Source organism: Onychomys torridus, chromosome 2, assembly GCF_903995425.1.
Source record: "Onychomys torridus chromosome 2, mOncTor1.1, whole genome shotgun sequence".
In the NCBI taxonomy this organism is placed as follows: domain Eukaryota; kingdom Metazoa; phylum Chordata; class Mammalia; order Rodentia; family Cricetidae; genus Onychomys; species Onychomys torridus.
In genome coordinates, this window is record NC_050444.1 from 143,658,506 (window position 1) to 143,683,122 (window position 24,617).

The window sequence follows — 24,617 nt, forward strand, 5'->3', positions numbered from 1 at the left end:
CTGGGAGCTGGGAGGGTTTCTTAGCTTTCTACTCTTGACTTTGGGACCAGCTGCTTCTTTATTGGGAGGAATGTCCTGGACACTGGAGGGTGTTTAGCAACATCTCTGGCCCCTACTTTAGATGCCAGTGGCATTTCTTCTATTAAGACAGTGTCTTCATACATTATCCATGTGTGTCTGGAGGGGTGGTGCAAAACTGCCCCTCTGCTGAGACCCACGAGCAGTTAGGCAAGGTTCTTTTCTTTTCTTTTTTTTCTTTCTTTCTTTTTTTAAGATTTATTTATTTTATGTATCTGGTGTTCTATCTGCATGTGTCCCTGAAAGCCAGAAGAGGGCATCAGATCCCATTACAGATGGCTGTGAGCCACCACATGGTTGCTGGGAATTGAACTCAGGACCTCTGGAAGAGCTGCCAGTGCTCTTAACTGCTGAGCCATCTGCCTAGCCCCTAGGTAAGGTTCTTTTAGCTGCTTTCACACCAGGCATGGTGGGTCAAGCTGGGAATGACAGTTTAACCTTCTGTTACAATGGGGACTGAGGACTAGGGTTGCAGAATAAGTAGAGGTGAAATGTTTGCAACTGCCATTTCTCCATGGTTCATTCAAAAGAAGTAGGAAGAGCCCACAGGGCCAGCAGGGCTAGGGCCCAGGAAACCTCAAGGGTCTCCCTTTCCCAGCATCCATTTGCACTGGCCATCACCATGTCTACAGCTTAGCCTCCTGGGATCCAAGCTCACCTTTCTAGAACATCCAAGGTAGCCATATTGAGCAAAAGCCTGGTAATATGAGCAACCTGAAGTAAAATGCCCTGACCAGGTCTGGGTGGCAGGACCATTGCCAGTCCTTGGTCTGCTGTGGCTCTGCGAGACAGGTGGGCATTATCAGAGTGGAGCACTGGCCCTCCCCACAGGACCATAAAACTGACAGCCGGTGGTAAAAGATGGGTCCCCTGCCACAGGAACACAGGCAGTGTGAGGACATGCTGTGGCTGATTTAGGGCAGGGAGGAGCGTGGAAAAGGAAAGACAGAAACAGTCAAAGATAGAAACAGAGCAATGGCTGCACATGGTGGTGCAGGAGGAGGCACACTGAGGTGGGAGGGTCATGAGTTCAAAGATAGCCTTGGCTACAGAGTAAGACCCTGGTGAGGGTGAGGGTGGGGAGAACACGGTAGGCAGATATACTGGAGCCAGAGAGAGGCGCTTAGTGACAGAGACGAGAGGAGAGACCAAGAGGCAGAGAAACCCCAGCATGAAAGTCTGCGGCAGCGACAGGAGCTGGGGACCAAAGCTCAAAGGGACCCTGAGAAAAAGACAGAGAGAACCAGAGACGTAAGAGAGAACTGCGGATTTAGACACAGATCTGAAGGCAGAGAGACACGGAGGGTTTGAAATAGAGGTGACAGTGAGAGAGAGACAAGGAAAAGGTCACAGTGAAGGAGGAAAGAGATGACAGACACCATGACACAGGACAGAGACACCAGAGCCGCGGAAGGATGAAGAAGAGAGAATCCTGTCTGACTCAGGAGCTGTGTGTGCGTGCGTGCGTGCGTGTGTGTGTGTGTGTGTGTGTGTGTGTGTGGTGTGCCTCCTGAAAGTGCAGCTGCAGTCTATCTGGGTGCAGGGTGGACAGGATACAAGTATAACTCTCTCAATCGCTAGTGAATATCTGCAAGACACCAGGCTCAGCCGTGGTGTCCTAGGAATGGCCGACAGGATGAGTTGGAAAGCTAACATGCAGACACACACCAAAGCCCTTCAGAGCTTCCCACTTCCATGTGACAAAGACCCACGGGGACTCCTCCACCCTGGGAAGTCAGGAAGGCACTCAGTAGAGACCTGGGTATCAAAGAGCCAGCCTGCAAAGACTAGGGGCAGACCCCTCTAAGAAGAGAGAGGAACAGGTAGAAAATCCCTGTGCCAAGCCACTGTGGTGGGTCATGGTTTGGAAAGAACGTGGGAGGAAGCTCGTGGGGTAAGGTGAGGGCTGGCAGTAGAGGTTAGATCATGAAGGACTTGGTAAGGCTGGAGGGACAAAGCTTGGGGTCTTAATTTTTAAAAACTATTTATTATTATTCTATGTGTAAGAATGTTTCGCCTGCATGTGTATCTGTGTGCCTGGTTCCCATGGAGGTGTAAAAAGGACATTTGATCCCCAGGAACTATAGTTACTGATGGTTGTGAGCCACCATGTGGGTTCCAGGAATTAAACTCAGGTCCTCGGGAGAGCAGCCAGTGCTCTTAACTGCTGAGCCATCTCTCCAGCCTTCAAGATTGGGGTGTTACTCTAGGTGTAATGAGAGCTGAATGGCAGCTGACAGGCTGGGAAGCAGCTTCCTGTCTGCAGGGCTAGGGCCCAGGGTGGGGGTAATGAGCAGCAGGCAGAGCACTTGAAAGCTTTTGCTGTGGTTCTGGTAGAAGGTGCTGGTTGGTGGCTTGAGCAAAGGTGGGGACAGCAGAAGTGGATGGATGTGGTCTGTACTGTGGGGGTAGAGGTGACAGGCATGGGGGCAGGGAGGGGAGGCGGGGGCCAAGTGTAGTCTTCAGCCCGAGCATCAGAATGAATTATGGTGGCATTTACTGAGAGGAAGCAGCAGAAGCAGATCTCTGATGAGCAATCCATCAGGTGTGATATGTCTCAGGGTGTGTATGCATCTGTGCTCATCTATGCCAAAACCTAGGTGTGCATGTGTGGTCCAGGATCCCTGAGCAAACCAAAGACATCTGGGTCACTTCTGCTTGGATATGTGGGGGCTCCCAGGTCTGTCCTGGGACCAGGCTCTATGTTGGCCCTGACCCCTCCCCCAGCTCAAGGGTTGCCCCTGCCATGTGGGGAGTCCCAGTGGCAAGCTGGGGTAACAGAAAGGCCCCTGAACTTCGCCAACATCTGTGCACATTACCCCAGGCCCAGGAGGCTTTGGGAGCCCCACCCGGCAGCGTCAAGCAGGCTCCAGGGCAGCTGGTGGCGATTAGCAGCATTGATTACCTCGTGGCGATGCCATCTGGGGCGAGGGCATTGAGCCCAGTCCCATGGGATACCCTACTTGCTGATGTGTGGGGCTTTCTGGGGCTGAGTACATATAAACATGTCGGCATAACTGCATATGCATCTGACTGTAAGCGTGGTAGTGTGTGCATACGTGTGTGTGCCAAGATTCTGCAGGTATCTCTACTTGTATAGCGGACATATCTGTGTTATGTGCATGTCTGTGTGCACACATGTACACATGTCTAATGTCTACGTACATACACGTGCTTGTATATGCACACACAAATCTATACAGTTTTGTTTCTGGTTTTTTTTTTTTTTTTTAGTACTGGGGAGCGAGTCTAATCTTGTATATGAAACTACCACTGATCCAACATTCCTATTCCCAGGATATATTCTGAGAAGATAGACCTGTCGATGTTTGGATATATCCAGGAATCTAGTTCTGTAGGGGTCACATCCGTCCTACAAAGAGGTGTGCTGTGTGTGTGCTCCCGTCTGTATGAACATGAGTGCCTATAGATGCATGTGGAGTGGGCACACACAGGGGCTGAAGCAGGGTCATGAGTACATCTCTTGACTGTTCCCTAGGTTTGACTGGTCTTATGTACCCCCCTAGGGTGCTATAGGATGGTCGCTGGGCATCACTTTCTCAGGCTACTGCATCTTCAACTCTGAGAGCTCTGGCATTGGGCATGAGTGAATGAAGAGTGGGTATGGCCAGAATGGTACAGGGTGTGATCACTTCTGCTTGCTGGCCATGGTCTCCACTCTGCTACCAGAGAGTTATGTGATGCTAGGCAACTTGTGTTGCTGCTGTACTCTGGGTTTCCCTACAGCAAGATGAGGTTAGAACACTGTCCCACCTCTGCTGTAAAGACTGCCAGAGTTAGCTTAGGTGGAGTTCTTGTGACAGGCCTGACCTGCCTGGGTTCCTTCCTTTTCCTGCCGGCTCCAGAGCTGGGCAGTACTCCATTAGCTTGCCCACCCCTCCCAACAAAGCTTCTGAAAGCCCCACCTCCTGCACTTCCTGCCTGCTGAGCTCAGCACTTCCCGGGCCCCACTACTGCTACCACACATCTGGGCCCAGGCTCAGTGCTGGACCACAATGGGGCGCCTCCATGGCGTAGCAGCAGCATGGTTAGGGATTCCACTGACTCAGCACCTCCAGGGGATGCAAGTGGGAAATCCCAGGGCTGTCATGGCTCTGCCTGGGTTAGATGGGGTCAGGGACTACAGCTATGCCACCTACCCCAAAGGGGAGCCCATCCTCACAGACTGAGGATCTTTAGTGGCCTCCTTCCTAACCCCAGCATCCACCATACTACTCACAGGCCTCTTCAACCATTTTTCCATGGTCCCCCGACTTAGTGCTAAGAAATTTTTTGCTACCTCCATGAAGAGTCTATTGTTCACCCAGCCTCAAATGTTTTTGCTTCTTCAGACTCTGGATAGAAAGCAACCCTCCCCACCACTTAACGCCCACCCCCAGCCCCTGCTCACCCTGTCTTCGGCTAAGGGTCCCAATAATGAAAATAGCAGTAAGTGTCTCTCTTGTGCCAGACCACGGACCACAGCTAAGCGTTTGCACAGATGTTAATGAATTTCCTTTGACAAAGCTGCGCCCAGGAGATGCAGTCATCTCATCTCCAGATGTGCAAGTGGGATTAGAGATAAAAAGTAGATTTGAAACAGCCCTGCTGCACTCAGCTACTCAGGAGGCTGAGGCAGGAGGGTTGTAAGATCTGGGCTTGGTTGGGTGTCCCAGCATTCTGTAAGCCGAGGCAATGGGGCTCTCTGTGAGTTCAAGGCCAGCATGGTCTGCAAAGGGAGTTCTAGGACAGTGGGAAACTATCGGAAGGAAGGAAGGAAAGAAGGGAGGGAGGGAGGGAGGAAGGAAGGAAGGAAGGAAGGAAGGAAGGAAGGAAGAGAGAAGAAAGGAAATAAGTTAGGTCTACGTCTGCTCCAGCTGCAGAGTAGTTCAAGGCCAGCCTGAACTTGTGTCAAACAACAAGGATGCTGAGGAAGGGAGGTTGCAGGGGTGACTCAGTGAGTAACATGCTTGCTCTACAGGCATGAAGACCTGAGTTCGAATCCCCAGCTGGCACAGCAGGGTTCACCTGCAATTCCATCTCTGGGGAGGTGGAGACAAGTGGATCCCTACAGTTCCTTGGCCAATAATGTAGCTGAATCAGTGAATTCCAGGCTCCGTGAGAAAGCCTGTCTCAAGAAATAAGGGAGCACGTGCCTGAGAAAGACACCTCTGTCCTCCACAGGCATGTGCATAGGCGTGTGCACACCTGAACAAATTTATACAGCACACATACACACCACAAAGGCTGGAGGCGTAGCTCAGTGGTAGAGCATTAGCCTAGAGTAGGCAAACTAGGTTCAATCTACAGTTAAAAAAAACAACAACAACAAAACTCAAGGGCCATGGAGATGGCTCAGCCGGTAAAGGTACTTGCCACCAAACCTGGCAATCTTAGAACCCATACAGTGGAAGGAGATAACTAACTCTACAAGTTATCCTCTGACTTCCACACATGCAACAAGGCACTTACGACTTTGCCTGTGCACGTTCCGCACATACACACACAAAATAAATTAAGTTTTAACAAAGCTGGAGCAGGGAACAGGGATCTGAGCCTTTCCAATCTCGTGGAGTCCAAGAGGAAAAAGATTATACTTCCATAGAAATGAGGGCAGAGCAGAAGGAGTTAATTTAGCACAGGGTTGGGGGGGGGGGGGGAGTGTTGCTTGGTCTCTCCTCCCAATGCAGACAGAGGCACTACAGCGTAGGAATGCTAGGCCCAGGCACTGGAAAAAGCTGACCACTGAGGCTTGGTCAGCAGCCACGTTGCGAGTTCCACGGCTATGGAGGAGGGTCCCTAGCCCTCTCCAGCTTTCTGGGGTCCCAGCCAAGGAAAAGGAAAGGGGGGCACAAAGGAGGTCCCTTAAACCCAAGGCCTGGCTCTGGGAACGCCTGACTTGGCCTCCTTCCCGCCAGCCCGCCGCAGGCGCCCCTTCCAGGGCAGCTCTGGGCACGCAGGGTCCCGCCTTGCCCCGCTCGCCCGCGGGCTCACCTGGCTGGGGAAGCGGGACGGGTGCGCCCCGGGCGCAGGGCCAGGCCAGGAGCGCGGTAGTGCAGCCCAGCAGCCAGCGTCCGCAGCCGCCGAGCCCTCGCGGCCTCCCTCCTCCTCCAGCCCGGCGGGCCGGCCCAGCTGTGTTCCATTAGCCTCTTGGCAGGGCCCCAGCCCCGCTGGAACCGCCCTCTTCCCCCTCCAGGAGCGGCCGGCAGTCCCGGCAGGCGTGCGCTGCGCGGCACTCAGCGGAAAGAACTCGGGACGCGGAGAAGCTGGGCACAGCGCAGACTGCCAGGGAGAGATCAAGGATCCCCCTGCGGGCCGGTGGACCCGGGACCCCGCTTCCCATAGCTGGCGGCCTTGGGGCCGCCAGGATTTCTCAGTGAGGGGTTTCCGGGCCATTGGTAAGTGGGCCAGTCCTGGGCTGCTTCTCGCTGTAGGCTGAAAGGGCATATTCTGCCACTGACTGGCTATGTGACCTGGGGCAAGTGGCATCCCCTCTCTGAAGGCCTTAGTGCTCTTCTCTGCGGCAGGGTGGTCTGGAAACTCCATGCTGGTCCTGCTGTCTCTGCCTCAATCTGTGTCTGTGTTGAAGGGGGCAGGGTCTCCTTAGAAGCGTCCCTCTAGCTATCTCTACAGCCCTCCACTCAGGCTGGGGCCTGGGAATGGAAGCCAGAACATGATGAGCACATCTATGTTCACGCCTCCACATTGCATCCACATGCTGCTCACAGCGGCTATCCTTCCATTGGCTGTCAGGAAGGGAAGGCCAGGGTAGGGTTTGCAGAGTGGGAGATGAACACCCTTAGAAATGGGAGAGACTAGGGTGGAGGGCACAGTTCCATCCCAGGGAGAAGGGAGGAAGAGTCCAGCCTACATAAATATTGGGGTATGGGGTCCTTTCTGTGGTTATTCTGTACCCAGCAACAAGGTAAGTAAGTTAGGATCGCCTGGGACGAAATCCTACTTGCCTAAGAAAGTACCAACAGGAAGGGAGGAGAGGTGCTCATGAGCTGGCTCTGGACAGGAGTGTGTATGTAAACTCTGGGCTTATCAGTTCTCATGCCTGTTGGCATCCCTGCGTGCAGCTAGGTTTGACTGCATAGTCCTGGTACCTATGTGCCTGTACGCCTGGGTGTATTGTATGGACACACATGGCTTTGTGAGCTCATGATCTGCCTGTCCTGGAAGAGGCCGGATGATATATGGCTCTGCTGGCCACTTGCTGAGCCTGCATTGATTTATCTAGGCCCATCCATCAGGGTTTAATAAAACCAAAAGACGAGCATCCATCAGCCTGGGAGGTTGGCAACAAGGTCCTGGGCCCTGGTGACCTGCTCTCCCGCCCCTTGTACCCACAAGGGGAAGCTTTCTTGGCCCATACACAGCCCTATGATCTCTGCCAAGAGACTCAGTCCAGTCTTAGGCCCCTGACCTTATAGACGCCTGGCAGGGCTACCTCTGCTCAGCTGAGCATGGCTCTCCAGGTACTGGGCTACTGTATGCCAGCACAGAACACAGCTGTGCAAGCCCTGGGATTCATCCAAGCATTTTGATAAATTGTCTCTGCTCAAGGCCCTCCACTCTCCCAGCCCCTGTGGTCTTTTAGGACCCTCTAGATCCCTTCTCAATCCTGACACAGCCAGAGGGTGCCTGGGCCCTGTTCCTGGGCTTTAGCCAGCCTTCTGCTCTGGCTGGTGGGTGTCTGAGCCATACCGGTAGCTAAATATTTGTATTATCACCTCTGCCCAGATTCTTATTCCAGGCCTGTGTGGGGCCCCTGAGAGGGATGGACACCAAGCCCTGACCACTGCAGTCCCTGGTGTGTGGGTCCCACAAGCTGCTGCCACTTACACACACATGCAGTTGTCCCTTGGGCATGTTGGAGCCCACCCTCCCTGTTTCTGGTTGTCAGGTGCCAAGGCTGCAGCTGATCTCTCTGGACCAGCATGTTGGCATCCTGGGCTCCTGGCTTGTGGCTGCTCGGGCTCTGGGCCACCTTCAGCCATGGAACAAATAGAGGTGAGCTGACACAGACCTGCATCTGGCTCCCTGCATGTAGGTGGCCACATATATCTCAGTCACGTGGGCATTTATGGGCAAGTGTAGGGGCTGAGCTCATGTTAGCTTCTGAGGTGTTTGCATACTTGAGCCTGTGTGAATGAGTTGGAGTGTGTGTGTGTGTGTGTGTGTGTGTGTGTGTGTGTGTGTGTGTGTGTTTATCTCTTGTCTCTGAGTATCTCTGGGTTTGCAACTTGAGAAGTGCGGTACATTTGTATGTACTCTTGGGTCTCTGCAGGGGAAGAGCAGCCCCTCTCCACAGCACATCCCTGCACTACTTGCTGGCTAGCCAGATGGGAAAGAGTGGGCATCACACTCTCCCTACAAAAGGCAACACTTCAGAAAGCTGCCCAGCCCCTCTGTCCTTCTTATGACAATGACTCCATCCTCTAGCCATAGGCTCCTCCTTTGCACCAGCCTGGATCTCTGATGACTGCCCACTCTATGGTCCAGGCTCTAGACAGGGAGACAGTACAGTTTTCCAGGGCCCAAAGCCAAGGGAAGTTGACCAGGCAATTTGCCTGGCCTTGCTGGGTGCCCTCTGGGCCCGGCAGTTGCACCACCTAGCCAGGAAGGAGCCTAACTACTAGGCCCAAGTCCAGGCATCCAGGGTGGGTGGGACTGCCTCTGTGTGTGTGTGTGTGTGTGTGTGTGTGTGTGTGTGTGTGTGTGTGTGTGTACAGGCACATGTGTGTTTTCAGCATGTGTATCAGAGTTTTGCTCTCCTCTCCCTCACCGGGTCCCCTAGAGGGGCTGGGGCAAAGGATTTCAACATCTGTAAAGAATCTGGGCCCTTTGCCAAGGGTGAGTCACCCAGTACCGAGGCGATGCTGAAGACAGTGATGGTCCTTCCGGCCAGACTTGGGGGTGGAGATTCCAGGGGGTCACTGTGCCCAGGGACACAGGGCTCTGTCTTTCAACTAGGCTGGACAGGAGGTTGGCTATATTCTGGGGGATGACTCGGCTGGCTTGGCCCAGCCTTGCCACTAGCTTTGCTGGGAAGGCTTGTTGATCTTAGCCCCTGTCTCTTTGATTCAGCACCTCCATCAACACAGCCCCCGGGAGAAGGAGGCTGTAGCCACCAGCCTGTTCCTTTGGGGCTTCAGAGACCTGTGCCCTTGTTCAAAGCTCATACCTCTTTCATTTGCCTCGTCTGGCCTAAGGTCTCGATGGTACCTTGAGCTTGTGGCCCCCTCAACCTCCTGGTTTCTTTCTGTTGATTCACTAGCTCGGTATGCAGGTGAAAAGTCATCCTGGTAGCTCAGACTAGTGTCTGCATTTCCTACTGTGAATATGGGAAGTAGAACATCACCAGGCCTAGGACATGAGTGCCAGTGCACGTGACAGCCCTGGGGACATGGATATGCATAGCTCATGCATGCATAGTCATGTACACACAGTTGCACGTAACACCCAGTGTGCATGGAGATAACATTTCCTCATCCCTGCTCTGTTCCTCTGCCCCCACTAGGCAGAACACATGGATGAACATGGACATATCCATGACTCCCCACTGTCTGGGCTCCGAACCACCTAGGGTCCCTTTCACTCCTCATTGGCCTAGCTCCAGCTGGGGGTATTGAAAGGTTGTGGTCCTGGGGGTCTGGTCCTGTTCTGATGTTGACACTCGTTCAATGGCTTTGGAATGGGCCTCAGTCTCCCTGGCTATATGCTGGGCTCTTCCTGAGCAGCCAGGGTCAGAAGGCAAGTGTGAGCACAGCCTCAAGGCAGACTAGGTTAAAGGTCCAGAAGGAAGACTATGGACTTGTTCCCTCCTGGGATTCCCAGGAACCCTCCACCCACGCCCAACAGCTGCCCTCCTGAGTTCCTAATTCTCCAGGCCAACTCTCTCCCAGGTGAGCAGTGCCCATCTTCACAGCAAGAAGGACTCAAGCTGGAACACAGTAGTGACCCATCAACCAATGTGACTGGTAAGTGTGGCCTCAACTATTCCCTACCCCTTCCCGGAGCAGCCCCCACTTCTCACCTGCCCTCCTCTGGTGTCCCTAAGGCTTCAACCTAATCCGCCGACTGAACCTCATGAAGACATCTGCCATCAAGAAGATCCGCAACCCCAAGGGGCCACTCATCTTACGACTGGGGGCTGTCGCGCTGACCCAACCCACGCGGTAAAGGACTCTGGGTGACCATTGGGAATCCATACTGACCTCAGCCACATCCTTGCAACTCTGGATGTGAGGCCCAAGTCCAGGGCCTCTCTGGAGGCTGTTTTGAGCATCCCCCTGCCAAAAGTCTGCCCGCTGTCCACCCTGGGCTTGCAGGGTGGGGTGTGTGTGTGTGTGTGTGTGTGTGTGTGTGTGTGTGTGGTGCCTGGCAATCCCAGCCTGGCTCTCACTGGCAATGGCAGGACCAGGTTTGTATCCCATGGTAGCCACAAGAACCCTAGGATGGTTTCAAGAGCCTGTGTCTATGTGAGTATGGCCTTGTGTGAAGCCCAACTCCCAGCAGCCCCTGGGTAGTCTGGCTCCTGCTGACCTCTTTCCCTTGCTGTTTATGCAGAACCTCTTGGTCTTTTCCTCAGGATCTCTCCCCAGGTCTACACACCATGCTGGCTTCCTTGGGAGCCCCCTTGCCAAAGTTGATTTATCTATGGGTGTTATGCCTGCATGTATGTGCACCATGTGTGTGCAGTGCCTATAGAGGCCAGAAGGGGGCATTCGATTCTTCATAGACTCCAGTTATAGATGGTTGTGAGATACTATATGGATGCTGGGAATCAAACCCTGGTCTTCTGGAAGAGCAGCCAGTGCTTTTAACTGCTGATCCGTCTCTCTGGTCCCCTGAGATGGTTTCAAGGATTCTCTGTTAATGTTCCTCTGCCCCATAGGGCCCCATGAGACTTCACAGGGACAGGCTCTTCCATATTTTCACCACTGGCTTTCCCAGCAGCCAGCAAACCCTCAGCACCCCTAAGGTGCTCAGTGAATGTGTCAAGATGAATGTGTACATGGTTTGTAGGTGTGTGCTGTGTTTGTCTCAGGCGGACTCATCACCTGAGTGCCAGTGTGCTCAGTGGCTGGTTGTCACCGAGCCTCAGAGCGCCCTCTCTTCTCCATTGCAGAAGAGTGTTCCCTCGGGGCCTCCCAGAGGAGTTTGCCCTGGTCCTGACAGTCCTGCTGAAGAAGCACACCTTCCGGAACACATGGTACTTGTTCCAAGTGACTGATGCAAATGGGTACCCACAGGTGAGCCCACTCTCTCCCATCTTCACTCCTTGGGCAACTGGTTGCATTAATCCAGCTCAGCTTCTACCCACATTTGTGGTTTCTGGGGCTTCTCTGCTCCATCCCAGCACCCACTCTCAGGACTGCCCCCAGTGCCCATCACATTCTTTTAGGATGTTCCTCTCTGTGACCCCAATTGGCTTTCTCCCTTCCTGTGAAATAAGCTTGAGGCCCTCGACGTTTCCATGCTATGCCTCTAGAACTCTGAATCCCTGTCTTTTTCTCCCCCCAATTTGTCACAGATCTCCTTGGAAGTCAACAGCCAGGAGCGGAGTCTAGAGCTCCGGGCACAGGGCCAAGATGGTGACTTTGTGTCCTGCATCTTCCCAGTGCCCCAGCTCTTCGATCTGCATTGGCACAAGCTGATGCTGAGCGTGGCAGGTCGTGTGGCCTCTGTGCATGTGGACTGCATCTCAGCCTCCTCCCAGCCCCTGGGGCCCTGGCAACCCATTCGGCCTGGGGGACATGTATTTCTGGGCTTGGATGCTGAGCAGGGCAAGCCCGTTTCGGTGAGTGCCAGGTCCTGGTCTCTGCTCCCACCTCTGGGGGAGCCTTGAGCTCCTGAGAATGTGTGTCTGTGTTCAGAGCTCCCTTTGGAGCCATTGCCTTCCATATGCAGTCTAACCACGTTACCCTGACATTCCAAACCCTCCAACATCTGAGTTCTAACTGTCTCCAGCATTTTCCTTACGTCTCTCTATTGACGGCTGGGGTCGATTCCCTCCTAGTCTGACAGATCACCTATGGAATTTGCATATTTGTGCCTTCTCATATGCTTTTCCCTTTACCTGCCATGCTTTGCCTTGCATATTCATGTACAGGATGGGCCCAGTTTGGATGGAGCTCCCTCTTTCTATCCCCCTCCATCTTCTTTCTCCCTCCCTATTTCTTCCTCCCTCCCTCCCTTCCTCTCTCCCTTCCTCCCTCCCTCCTCTATCTCTGCTTTTAGCGACAGCTCTATTCTTGATGGCCTCCCTGACCTGCCTAGAAAGACCCTAAAGTCAAATCCTGGGGCGAAGACGTCTTTGAGCTTTTGTGGGGACCAGGGCAGAGCTATTTGATTGTCTGAAATAAGATGAACTCATGTGTCCCCTGCAGTTTGACCTTCAACAGGCACACATCTACTGTGACCCAGAGCTGGTGCTGGAGGAGGGCTGCTGTGAGATCTTACCGGGAGGGGTGAGTAGCTGCCCCCCAGCACGTGCTGTGTTGGAGAGAGGGCAGCCTGCATGGGGATGGCAGAGGTCTGAGAATGTGTCTGCCTCTTTACTGACCCTGGCCTTTCCCCCACATTGAACAGTGTCCCCCAGAGACCTCCAAGGCCCGCCGGGATACCCAGAGTAATGAGCTCATTGAGATCAATCCTCAGACAGAGGGCAAGGTCTACACCCGCTGCTTCTGCTTGGAGGAGCCCCAGAACAGCAAGGTGGGTGAGCAGGGAAGGTATAAGGGAGACTGTTCCACTCCTGACCTGGCTGAGGCCTGCCCCCAGACTCAGCAGGCCATGTGCCTAAGCTGAGGGAGATCTCTGAACGTGGGCTCAACTTATGTCCTTACCTTATGGAACTCAGGGAGGCAGAGAGAGAACCCATGGGGTAACCCCATGCCTGCTGCTTGTTGGCATTGCAATTATGCCACTCTAGCTCTGACTTTGGCCAGTCCCCCACTAATGCCATCTAGACCCTCCTGTGGAGAGCAGGGCCCGGTTTGCAGTTTCTCCTGTACAGGGATTTCTGGGCCCAGAGGTCAGGCTGCACTGTTCTCCCGGAGGCTCTCTGTCTCTCCCAGCACCATGGCCAGCTGCCCTGTCCACTCCCAGGTCCTTTGGAGGTGGCAGGGAAGCCCCATCCTTCCCTCAGCCCCACCCTCTGGCTGGGCAGTGTCCCTGCCTACACAGGCACCATGCCCAGCCTTTGGCTGCAGAAACACAAGATCCCATTGATTCTCTGCCTCTTTTCTACGACATCCCATGGGGGAGTAGGGGGGAGAGAAGGGGCGCCTGTGGGGGCAGCCTCAGGGGTCTGAACAAGCCCTTGATGTCCTGGGAGGTGCCAGATGCCAAACTGAGGGGGTGCCTGGCATCCATGTGCTCTGTCTGAGTGCCCTTTTCCAGCATGGACCCCAGAATTGTCCCTCTGTCTGTCCAGGTGGATGCACAGTTGATGGGAAGAAGCAGCCAGAAGACAGAAAGGGGGACAAAGGTAGAGCTAGTGGGTGGAGGGAGAGCCCATGGTGCCCTCTGTCTGCCCCGCATGCCCTCTGTAAAGCCCTCAGAGAAGATGCCACACTCCCACTCTCTTCCTGCCCAGACAGAGCTTGGCTGTGTGGTGCCAGTTCTGAGAAGGGAAGACAGACTGGGCGGGACACAGTTCTGGGCGTTCTCTAGAGAGCTGGCTCCTGCCTGCTCTTGTACAGGGGCTTGGAGCAATGCTTGGTCTCAGGTTTCCCTCCCACTCCCATGCCTCCCTCTTCCCAGGCCCAGCGGGAGACGGAAGTCGATGAGGTGAGCCTTTTGTCAGGGCTGGGAGGTGTCAGCCAGAACTAACTCTTTGGATAAAGGTTTCGAGAGGCACAGAGCCTAGGTGTGGGGGTGATGAATAACTGTGAAATACCCAACCTTCCTGAGGACCCAGCACTAGGCCCTGTCTACTCTGGATTGTAGGGTAGAAGCCCTGGAAGCCATTCCTACTGAGTGGGAAGCCAGTGGCCATGGGCAAATTGGGGAAAGCCTAGGTCTTAGCCGTGAAGCCCTTCTCCAGTGACATGCTGTGTGGCCTTGGGCTTGTTACTATTCCTCTCTGGGCTTTAGTTCTTTCGTTTGAGAAGATGGCTGTAGGCTTGTGTTGGTGGGAGATAAGGGGCAAGGCTGGCTTTCTATGCTTCTGTCTCTGTGTCCATCTCAGGTCATGCTAAGGACATGTGAGGGGCTGTTTGGACTGAGAGAGAGAGAGAGAGAGAGAGAGAGAGAGAGAGAGAGAGAGAGAGAGAGAGAATGTGTGTGTGTGTGTGTGTGTGTTATTCAGGCTCATGTTGGGTAGGGCTAATCTCAGAGGCTCAGAACTGACCTGCAGGCCTGTTCTCTTTCAGTGCCCGCCCTGTGTCCACGGTGCCCGGGAGAGCAATGTGAGCAGATGAAGGGCTGTGGGTGGTGTGGCCACTGTCTGGGGGTGATTGTAGCCTAGGGAAGACTGGAGCTTCCTGGTTGAAGACAAGGGGGCTTTGTTGACTTCCCATGCTCCCTTGCCTGATTCCCAGAGATGTGCTTAGCCCCACCCTAAGCCCAGCAAGCCCTGAAATCTCAATGGGTGTCATGATCCAGGATGGTGGCCGCCCTAGCGGGTGGGAGGGGACTCAAGACCTTGGTTGCTGATTCTAGCTGTGTGGTTGCCTCCAGATCTCAGATCCACTTTGATTGGGAGGCACCACATGTCACCTTGGAGACCTGGGGGTGGGAGGGTGAGGGTGTGGGGGATGTGGGGAGGTGGGGAGGCAGGGGGACAGGGACAGGAAGAGGGGCACAGCCCAGGGACACACAGCTCAGAGCCTGAGCATTCTCCTGTCCCAGCCTAGCCCGGCCTTCCCACTGGGAGTCTGGAAGGACAGAATTCAGGGCTCAGTGTGAGCCATTTGGTATCTACTGGGCCCCTTCTGTGGGCAGCAAGAGTTACTGTGTTTTGAGCTGATGGGCTACATTGATTCACAAAGGGACCGAAACCCCTAACTTTGGGGGAACTTAGATGTATGTCCCCCCCCCCCCCCCCCCCCCCCGCTGCCTCTCCTTCTTTCCAGTCTCCCATCAAATCTGGTAAGGCCATGGTTCCCAGATGTGCTGGGGTTACCATGGCAACTGGGTGACCGTGTTAGCCTAACAGCTTGAGGTGGGGCTAGCCAAAGGCAGGCAGGGTGGAGAAAGTAGATTAGACCCCTCTGCTGGCTTTACAGCCTAGGGGAATAGAGTCAGCATGCTGATTGGCCTGGGAGGCCGATGAGTGGTTGGGCCTGCCAACATGCAGTGTGAGCCTAGATGACTTGCTTGTCCCCTCTGGGCCCCTGGTTCCCTCTCAATCCCTAGAGTTCAATGTTCTCTTCCCTCTTCTGTTCCCTTAGGTCACACTTGGTCCCTCTGGTCCCAAGGTAAGACCTAGCAGAGAACAGAATTCTCCTCTCTTCTTCGGTGGCCTTGGTCCTTTCCATCTCAAGTGGCCCTGTGGTCATGTGTTTGTACCACAACTACCCCAGTGTGTTTAAGTGTGTGTTGGGGTGAGTGGGTTGTGTGTACAGAGTCCAGAACTAACCTTTGCTGAGGCAAAGTACCTTAGTACATAGTAGCAAGCCCTGGGTCCTGGGTGCACAATATCCATCCCAGGAGGTGAGTGTTCTCATTTGGCTTGAGGGGAGACTGAGGGCTCACTATGTCAGGCATAGGCCTGGGATGTGTCAAGGTGATTGTGTGTGGGTGTACCTGTGTATTCTGGAACACGCATCTGTACCAATGTGGTCCACAGGCTGAGAGTTGAACCCCCTATGTACCTGGGGACCTAATGGGCCTCGGGCTTGTGAGTGATGGGGTGAATGTGGTTCATGCAGGCATGTGCTGTGCTTCTCTTGCTAGCTTGTGAGTGGGTGGGCTCTGCCCACCACGCTGCTTACAGCATCCCCTGTCTTCTCTGCATGGTAGCTGGAGATGGGTGTCGCCATGTCAATCCTATTTTGTTGACAAAGAACTTGAGGCTCAGGGAGGTGACATGGGGTGCACAAGGCTGGAGCTCAGGAAACTTGACTGTTAGCTGTCCTGGGTTTATGTTATCCTGCACGTCTATGCAGCATGTTCACATATTGTGGATCTGCTGTGTGTTTGCTAGTGTGCATGCCTGTGGGTGTGGGGGAAGGGTACTCTGTGTGAGGCTGTAGGTTTGCCGAACAGCCCTTTGGTGTATGTGGAATCCATATACTGTGGGTAGTGTGCATGGTGTGTGTGTGTGGGTGGGGGGCTTGGAACAGTGGGGGGGCTTGGGACGTGTGTGTGTGTGTGTGTGTGTGTGTGTGTGTGTGTGTGTGTGTGTGTCTGGTTTGGGACTGTGTGCGTGGGTGGGAGCTTGGGACTGTGTGTGTGTGTGTGTGTGTGTGTGTGTGTGTGTGTGTGTGTGTGTGGTTTGGGACTGTGTGTGTGTGTGGGAGCTTGGGACTGTGTGTGTGTGTGCAGAGTAGATGGATGGAGGCAACCAGGAGTGGGGAGGACTTCCTGGAGGCTCCCTTCAGGCACAACCATCACTCCGGTTTCACCCACAGGGAGGGAAAGGTGAGCGAGGCCTGACTGGACCATCAGGCCCCAAGGGAGAGAAGGGAGCCCGGGTGAGTGCCCTAACAAAATCCATATCAGGACCTCTCCTACTGTAAATGAACATCCCACCATGTCAGTGGAAAGCCTGGCCAAGTGGGCATTTGGACAGGGTTCTACAGGGATTGGCACATGGGAGCCTATTTTTTAGGGGCTCCTGGCCCTTTCCTAGCTGCAAGTTTTGGTGACTCTCCTGGAAGGCCTTAGCCTTGACCCCTGCTACTTACCCACAGGGCAACGACTGTGTCCGAGTCTCCCCAGATGCCCCACTTCAGGTAAGACTGGGAGGTGTGGCCTGCTTCAGGGCTGAGGCAGGGCCATTTGGGCCACTTAACCCCTTTTCTTCCTTGTCAGTGTGCCGAAGGCCCGAAAGGAGAGAAGGGAGAATCGGGAGACTTGGTAAGCTCGGGACCTACCACAGGGCAGAGATGATGGTCCTGGCCCAGTCTCACCCATTCGTCTGTGCTCCTTCCTCATCCTAGGGACCCTCAGGACTGCCAGGCTCAACAGGCCAGAAGGTAACAGGCTTATGTTTGGAGGGGTGGGTACCTGGATGGGCCACAGGCCCTATGCTCATGAGGAGGGAAATATCTAAGGTCTTCCTAGAGGATTGTGACAGTTGACAGAGTTGACTATCCCCTCCCATCCCTTCTAGTCCTCTGCCTTGATCAAACACCCACCACATCTAGAGGGCCATGCCATGTGCTTATGGAATGAGTGGTCTGGCTGGTTTGGAAGTCCTTTCTGTTGTCTGCCCTTCTGTGGAAGGCATTCCTTTTCTGAAGAGGCAGAGTTGGGGAGGGAGCTCTGGAAGGCACTTGGCCCTCCACTAGCTGGAACTGCCTTGCTTCTGCTCCTCAGTTCTTGTCTCTTGTCTCTTCCCTCCCCAGGGCCAGAAAGGCGAGAAGGGTGATGGAGGCCTCCATGGACTGCCAGGAAAGCCAGGTCGAGATGTATGTTGCTGGGGACCTCCTCCCTAGGCCCCAAAGTGCTAGATCTAACCCAGAGGTTCATCCCCCTCTTCCTGGCCAAGGAGGTGAGGTGCTGTGTCCCAGGAGGCATGGCACAGTGGCACAGGTCCTGAACCCAGGCCCCTTGACTCTAGGTCTGGTGATATTTGATCGTCATAGGGCGAGCGACAGGTTGGGGTCTGGCATGGGAGAAAGACAGTAAGGTTGAAAGAGGTGTATATTTACTTTCCTGTCTCGGTGGGGTAGAGGCCAGACCCCTGCCTGTTCCTACCTCGGCCCTCTTCCCACAGGGTCGGCCAGGAGAGATCTGTGTCATTGGGCCCAAAGGGCAGAAAGTGAGTTGCAGGCCTGGGTGTGGGAGGGGCTGGGAGGACTAAGGTGGTAATTCTCTCATGACCACTTGTGTGCTAGGGTGACCCTGGCTTTGTTGGGCCTGAGGGACTGGCAGGAGAGCCTGGGCCCCCGGGCCTCCCCGGGCTGCCTGGGATAGGACTGCCTGGGACTCCTGTAAGTATCCCTGTACCTCTTCTGCTATCCTCTCCTGAGGACTTTGTCCCCTGCCAACCCCTCCCCCAGGGTGGGGCTCAGTTAGGGATGACCCGGTCCCAGGGGTACAGCTTAGAGGAAGGCTTAAGACAAGACCCCCCATCATGCTGTGGAGAAGACACTTGTACCACTCTGTTTCTGTCATCAGGGAGATCCAGGTGGCCCACCAGGCCCTAAGGGAGACAAGGTAAGCGCAGAGGCCATGTGGACACAGGCCGGGGAGGGAAGTGTGGTCCTGCAGTGTGCATGTCCCAGGAGGTGGCCAGGCTTTGGCCTGAAGAGGCTCAGTTCAGTTGGCTTGCTAAAGGGGGTGTCTCTATTCCGGTACTAGCTGGGGTGGGATCCTTGGCTTTGGTGAGCAGCAAGCCCTGGAAATGTCTGCCTGTCTGTCACCTCCTCCTTGTTGTAGGGAAGGACACTCAGAGCCTTAGTCATCTTGTCCTTTTCCAGGGCTAGACACCCAGGAGGACAGGCAATAGGAAGAGAGAGTTTAGCCAGAACCAAATGGAGAGATGGGAGGTTTGGCCTAGAGGGCCGGCTGAAGGGACAAAGGAATAGAGGTCACATCAGTGGGAACCTCCTCTTTAACCTTTCTTCTGGTCACAGGGCAGCTCTGGGACACCAGGAAAGGAAGGCCCTGGAGGGAAGCCTGTGAGTGACCACAAACAGGGGAGGGGCCCTTGCCCACCATTCCTGGGTCTGCTCTTCTAGGGCCTCCAGGGGGAGGGGCCCTTGCCCACCATTCCTGGGTCTGCTCTTCCAGGGCCTCCAGGGGGAGGGGCTCTTGCCCACCATTCCTGGGTCTGCTCTTCCAGGGCCTCCAGGGGGAGGGGCTTGTGTCCTCAGCTCTTTCCTGGCATGCTGATCCCTCTGCCCTGGCATTAATGCCCCTGCCTCTCCCCCCTCTACAAACAGGGGAAGCCAGGAGTGCCAGGGAATAAGGGAGAGAAGGTGAGCTCCAGGCCTGGCTGCCCTGGGTTGGGTTGGGAACAGGATCCACTCTGAGCAGCAGGGACACTCTGCCCATGGGCCGGGCCTGCCTTGGGTGACCCTCTCTTTATTACTGGGGAAGCTGTGTGATTAGATCAGGAGCCTGCCTGGGGGGTCAGCCAGACTCAGACCCTGACTCTGGCACCTGCATGGTTTATGAGCGTGGGGGTGGGGGGTGGTCTCTAAGCTTTTCTCTCGGCCCATTTCATATCTGTCAGTGGAACATGTGTCTCCCCTGGTTTGCTTTGAGGACATAGTTAAAGGAAGACTGGGACTCCTTTCCTGAATGAATGAGTCACTTGGGCATAAAGGCCCTGCAGGGTTCTTGTCCACTTTGATGATGGGGTTACCTAAAGCGGGTGTGACAGACCGTCATCTTCCCCAAGGTCTCAGCCTCACCCTATCCTCCTGTGGTTGTTCGCTAGGGTGACCCCTGTGAAGTGTGTCCAACGCTGCCTGAAGGGTTCCAGAATTTTGTGGGACTCCCTGGAAAACCAGGTCCTAAAGGGGAGCCAGGCGATCCTGCTCCAGCTGGGGTGAGTGTCCAAGGGGCCACTCAGGGACATACACAGAACAGACCCTGAGGGGCTGGGTGGATCTCAAAGCCACAGAGAGATTACAGCAGAGTGCAGTCCAGAGGGGTTTGAACCATAGAGCTTAGGGCTGGCTAGAGTGTCATCCCAGGTTTCCATGGCAACCTTCCAGCACTCCCTTCAACCCCAAGAGACTCTAGGATATCTTTTGGGCAAGATAGGGTGGAGCCATCTCTTACTGTGAATGAAGCCTGGCTCTAGGCTTGGGTGTTGTCTAGAGACAATGGAAGAAAGTGGTCATGGCCAGGGTTAAGGTCCTGGCTCAGCCTCCTCAGCTTACTCTTCTATATACCCCTCTCTTCCAGGAGGGCCTAGGAATTGTTGGACTGAAAGGTGACCGGGTATGTAAGAAACTTTCTCATGGGGACATTTAGCCTAAGTTTATTTCCTTTGTTTGTTGTATAAGTTGATGGGCACTGCCTCCAAGGTGCCGGCTTTGAATCCCACAGGACGGGGGCAGTTCAAAGGGCGTCTATGTGGTGTGTCACACTGCTGTCCTTAAATATGGCTAGAGCGTTTGGGGTGTCCCAGCATGCCTGGTCTCAGCCCACAACCTCTTTTTGTTTTTCCTGCAGGGAGATCCAGGCATCCAAGGCATGAAAGGGGAAAAGGTAGGAAGCCCTCATGTCCTGCTCTGTGCCTTCTGCCCACTTGGGAGGTTTTAATTCTTCTCTTCCTTCCCTAGGGGGATCCCTGTTCATCCTGCAGCTCAGGTGTTGGGGCCCAGCACCTTGGGCCCTCTACAGAGGTCAATGAAGGCCTAGGCTCCTCTGGCCACGGTTTACCTGGCCTTCCGGTGAGTGGCCTGCCCTTGGCATACTAGTGGCTGTCCTGACTCTTCAGGATCGCATGCTTTGGGGCAGGGACCAGGAGGTAGGCCATGAAGCAGCCTGCATCCTGGCACTGTCCTCGTCTGTGCTAGGCTGCTACTTGTACAGTAGTAACTGTCTAGCAATTCTTCTCATTCCTTTCTCTTGCTCGTTGGACACTGAGACACTGGGGGCTTGGAGGGGTGTCAGGCAAAGGCGCTGTAATTCCATCTTGTTTTATTTGTTTTGTTTTAAGGGGAAATCTGGAGTTCCCGGGCCAAAAGGACTGAAAGGAGAGAAGGTGAGCCCCAGGCTGGGTGTCAGAGATAGGCAAGGCCAGGGAGACAGCCCGAGGGGAATGTGAGGCAGAGATCAAGCTGTAACTTCACAGCAGACCGCATTCATCAGGATTGTTTTGTTTTTGGGGTTTGAGACAGGGTTTCTGTATGTAGCTCTGGCTGTCCTGGATCTTGCTCTCTATAGACCAGGCTGGCCTCGAACTCATAGAGATTCGCTTGCCTCTGCCTCCTGAGTGCTGAGTTTAAAGGCATGCACCACCACCACCCACGCCCATCAGGGTTTTTTTTCTGAGCAGAATCAAGGAACTTATTTCCAAGAACTTCATATTCTTTAAGAGAATTCCTTGGTGTTGTATTTTTAATTTAACAATAATCTAAAACTATTAAGCACATCCAAGACTACCTTATAGCAAAATAATATTTAGCTCTTCCTTTCTACTCATTATGTGCCAGGCACGGTTCCAAGCCTTGTGCATGTTACATTCTTGTTTTATTCTCCCCAGATCTGATAGAGTACATTTCTTCTCCACTATTCCCATTTTATGGATAAGGGAGATGAGACATAAAAAGGCAAAGGGAATCTCCCAGTGCTCTGTGGGTGTTTGGATACAGAATTGTGATTTGAGCCCAGGAAGTCTGGCTCCAAAGTCTATAATCACCACCACTCAGCTGGGTCTCTAGATTTCGGTGCCCATGTTAACATTTGTATTTATGATTGTGTGAGAGATAAACAACAGCATTGAACTTCTAATAGAGGGTTGCTCAAATGAGGGGTTCTGTGGGTGCTCAAGCAGGGGACACATTAGGATGTGTGTTCAGACTCACCTCTAACAGGCAAATCACACTTGGCATTTCTCAAATGGGGTTTTAGTGCCCCTTCCCAAATCCTTCCATTTGTGTGTGTGTGTGTGTGTGTGTGTGTGTGTGTGTGTGTGTGGTCACTGAGATTGAACCAGAGTCTAGTACGTGCTTTGCAAGTACTCTACCACTGAGCTACATCCCCTACCCCACAGAGGCCTGAAGAATGTTTATTTTACCCTTTATTTTGAAATAGGGTCTCACTAAGTTGCCCAGGCTGGCTTTGAACTCACAATGTACCACAGACAGACCTTGACCTTGTGATTCTCCTTCCTACCCCTCCTTAGTACCTGGTTAGAGGCCAACAAGCATGACCAGCCTTTTCCATCACAGCAAATAGCATGTACTGAAATCCCTAAAGCTTGAAGCTGGTGTCACCCTTGACTCCTCCTCTTCCATCCATCCCAGATGCAAGTCCTGATGGTTCAGCCCGAAGCTCCCTCAACTCTCCCTGCTTCTCTCCCTCTGTTCCACTGGGTTTCCATGGTCTCACTCCTGATGGTGGCCACCCCTCTTCTGGCCCTCATGTGTCCCTTGCAGCCTTTCAGCAGCCCATTCATCACTGAGCAGTTAATGTGCCTTTGCAGAAAGTTTCCAATGACAGAACTTCCTGCTTACAGTCCTTTGGGGGCTTGACTTGGTGCCACAGTCCTGCTGGACCCCATGCTGGACGACCTTCCTTCTAGCTTCTCCTCCTCCTCCTCCTCTCTCTGCCTTCCTTTGCTTCAGTCATCTGACCCTCCTTTCATTCTGGAATATGTAGAGACTGTTCCCACCTCCAGACTTCCTCCAGGTGATTCCCATAGGAGCACAGAAGACTCCCACCTTCTTTCACTGTTGGGCGTCATTCCCATCTTTCTGATAACTGTAGTGCCGTGTCTCTGACCACCCTGTATAAATGGGATCGCCTCTTGGTCTGGGTCATTCATTACCTTGTTCCCTTCATGGCACTCACTATCACTTTCAAGGTTACTATTTTAAAAGCTCTGGTCATAAAGTGCTTGCCACGCAAGCTTGAGGACCTGAATTCGAATTCCCCGCATCCCACATAACAAGCCAGAAGCCCTGTAACGCCAGCACTGTGGGTGAGAAAACAGTGAAACCTTGGAGTTCTTTGACCAGTCAGACAAGCTGAATTGATGAGCTCCAGGGTCAGTGAGAGACCCAGTCTCAAAAATTTATGTGGAGAATGTTTGAGGAAGATGCCTGATGTCAACCTCTAGCCTACCCATATGTGTACATACATACACTATACAACACACACACACACACACACACACACACACACACACACACTCAAAAAGATAGCTCAACTGGTAGAGTGCTCTCCTAGCATGCACAAAGCCCTGAGTTTGATCCCTAATACCATATAAACTGGGCAAGGTGATACACACCCGAGGCAAGAGGATCAGAAGTTCAAGGTGATCCTTGACTACATAGCATAGGGTTACCTTTTTAAAAAAGCTTTTCAGTGTGAAAGATCCATGGGGCATTTTTGTCTGTGCTGTCCAGATATGCAGTACTATGCAGTACCTAGCCTGGTGCTCAGGGCCAAAGGCACTCAATGAACAGCTGTTGAAGAAATGACTTCATGATCTCTGCTAGAAGAGTCGCCGGGGCTGGGCTTAGCTTCAAGACTGTGGCTGGTCAGGGGTTCCCTGAGGAGTCTGGGGGAATCTCAGCCTCACTTTCCCTTGCCAGTAGACATCCCGAGAATCTGCTTCTGCGCCTGGCACCTCTACCCTGTTTCCCCTTTAACTCTATACTTTCTGCTTGGCCCTCAGGGTAATTTTGGTGATGCAGGGCCGGCTGGAGTTCCAGTAAGTATTCTTCAGACGGCAGTGGCTTAGGGGAGGGCAAGGTGGGAGGCACTGCCCTCCACAGAGAACTGACAGTCTGGGGCCAGGCCTCTGCCTAGCCTTGGCTGCTGCTGGGCACCATCTCACACGGTTTCTCACACAGGGGCCACCGGGACCAATGGGACCGGCAGGTACCAAAGGGGCAAAGGTGAGTCTGGGGCTCCTGGCATGCCACCAGGACATACCCCTGAAGAAGATGCCCTTGTTCTAGCCTGTTCTACTCCAGATCCTGGGCTCCCTGCAGTCTGTGGGGTGAATTCTAGCTCTTAGCAACATAGTCTTGCTTCCATCTCTGCTTCTTCCCGTGCTCCCAGTCTCTCTGAAAACATCGGTGCTGTGTTGGAGCTGGCTATGTTCCGCAGTCCCAGATCCCAAGCCCCAGCACCCAGGAAGCCTTTAACCCAGTATCTTTGCTCTGCAGGGGGAGCCCTGTGAGCCTTGTGCAGCCATGTCCAAGCTTCCAGATGGGGACAACCATGTGGTTCACGTGCCTGGACCAGCTGGAGAGAAGGGAGAGCCTGGTCCCCCAGGTTTTGGACTACCTGGGAAGCAGGTGAATTCTGGGATCTCTGGAGATAGATGTGGGCAGGATGCAAGAAAGAGCATAGTTCCCCCAGCAGCTCTTGACTTCCTGGGCAGAAGGACAAAGTGGGGTGGGGTCAACGTCTCTATCTAGTGCAAGCCGCTTGCATCCCTCACACAGGCCTCTGTCCTTCATCCTGGGACACAGAGTGGCAGAGCAAGTTCAAGGTACAACCTCAGCAGAGCTAGGTCCCAATTCTGGCCCCGATTTTTATAAGGTCTTTGACTTGAGCAAGTCACTCTTGTTCCCTGTCCCTCGGGGTCCTTGTGGTGAGGCTCGAGCTGTGACGTGCGTGGAGCGCTGAACAGCAGCACACAAGGGACGCTAGAGAGATGGCAGTCGCTGCCGTGGGCTGATGGTCCCGGCTTTCATGGTGGCGGCAAACCCTGGCCC

At 53.8% G+C, this 24,617-nt stretch overlaps 1 protein-coding gene across 5 annotated transcripts in view; it reads left to right on the forward strand.

The window, feature by feature from the left end:
* Nucleotides 1-5,857: 5,857 nt before the first annotated feature.
* Nucleotides 5,858-24,617, forward strand: part of Col16a1 (collagen type XVI alpha 1 chain) — a 55,801-nt gene continuing 37,041 nt past the window's right edge. For 2 of the 5 annotated variants that reach the window (XM_036177367.1, XM_036177366.1), the window contains exons 1-30: nt 5,858-6,476; nt 7,988-8,094; nt 9,990-10,064; nt 10,145-10,262; nt 11,216-11,339; nt 11,621-11,887; nt 12,477-12,557; nt 12,679-12,804; nt 13,526-13,579; nt 13,855-13,881; nt 14,466-14,501; nt 15,486-15,512; nt 16,668-16,730; nt 16,950-16,991; nt 17,071-17,115; nt 17,199-17,234; nt 17,607-17,669; nt 17,978-18,022; nt 18,099-18,194; nt 18,382-18,420; nt 18,840-18,884; nt 19,149-19,184; nt 19,649-19,759; nt 20,122-20,157; nt 20,392-20,427; nt 20,502-20,612; nt 20,882-20,926; nt 23,567-23,602; nt 23,745-23,789; nt 24,063-24,194. In XM_036177367.1, coding sequence (XP_036033260.1) covers nt 8,022-8,094; nt 9,990-10,064; nt 10,145-10,262; nt 11,216-11,339; nt 11,621-11,887; nt 12,477-12,557; nt 12,679-12,804; nt 13,526-13,579; nt 13,855-13,881; nt 14,466-14,501; nt 15,486-15,512; nt 16,668-16,730; nt 16,950-16,991; nt 17,071-17,115; nt 17,199-17,234; nt 17,607-17,669; nt 17,978-18,022; nt 18,099-18,194; nt 18,382-18,420; nt 18,840-18,884; nt 19,149-19,184; nt 19,649-19,759; nt 20,122-20,157; nt 20,392-20,427; nt 20,502-20,612; nt 20,882-20,926; nt 23,567-23,602; nt 23,745-23,789; nt 24,063-24,194 — 2,070 coding nt within the window. In that variant the 5' untranslated portion in view covers nt 5,858-6,476; nt 7,988-8,021. Of the gene's footprint in view, nt 6,477-7,987; nt 8,095-9,989; nt 10,065-10,144; nt 10,263-11,215; nt 11,340-11,620; nt 11,888-12,476; nt 12,558-12,678; nt 12,805-13,525; nt 13,580-13,854; nt 13,882-14,465; nt 14,502-15,485; nt 15,513-16,667; nt 16,731-16,949; nt 16,992-17,070; nt 17,116-17,198; nt 17,235-17,606; nt 17,670-17,977; nt 18,023-18,098; nt 18,195-18,381; nt 18,421-18,839; nt 18,885-19,148; nt 19,185-19,648; nt 19,760-20,121; nt 20,158-20,391; nt 20,428-20,501; nt 20,613-20,881; nt 20,927-23,566; nt 23,603-23,744; nt 23,790-24,062; nt 24,195-24,617 lie in introns of those variants that run through there. The other 3 variants (XM_036177364.1, XM_036177365.1, XM_036177368.1) reach the window with 3 other exon arrangements.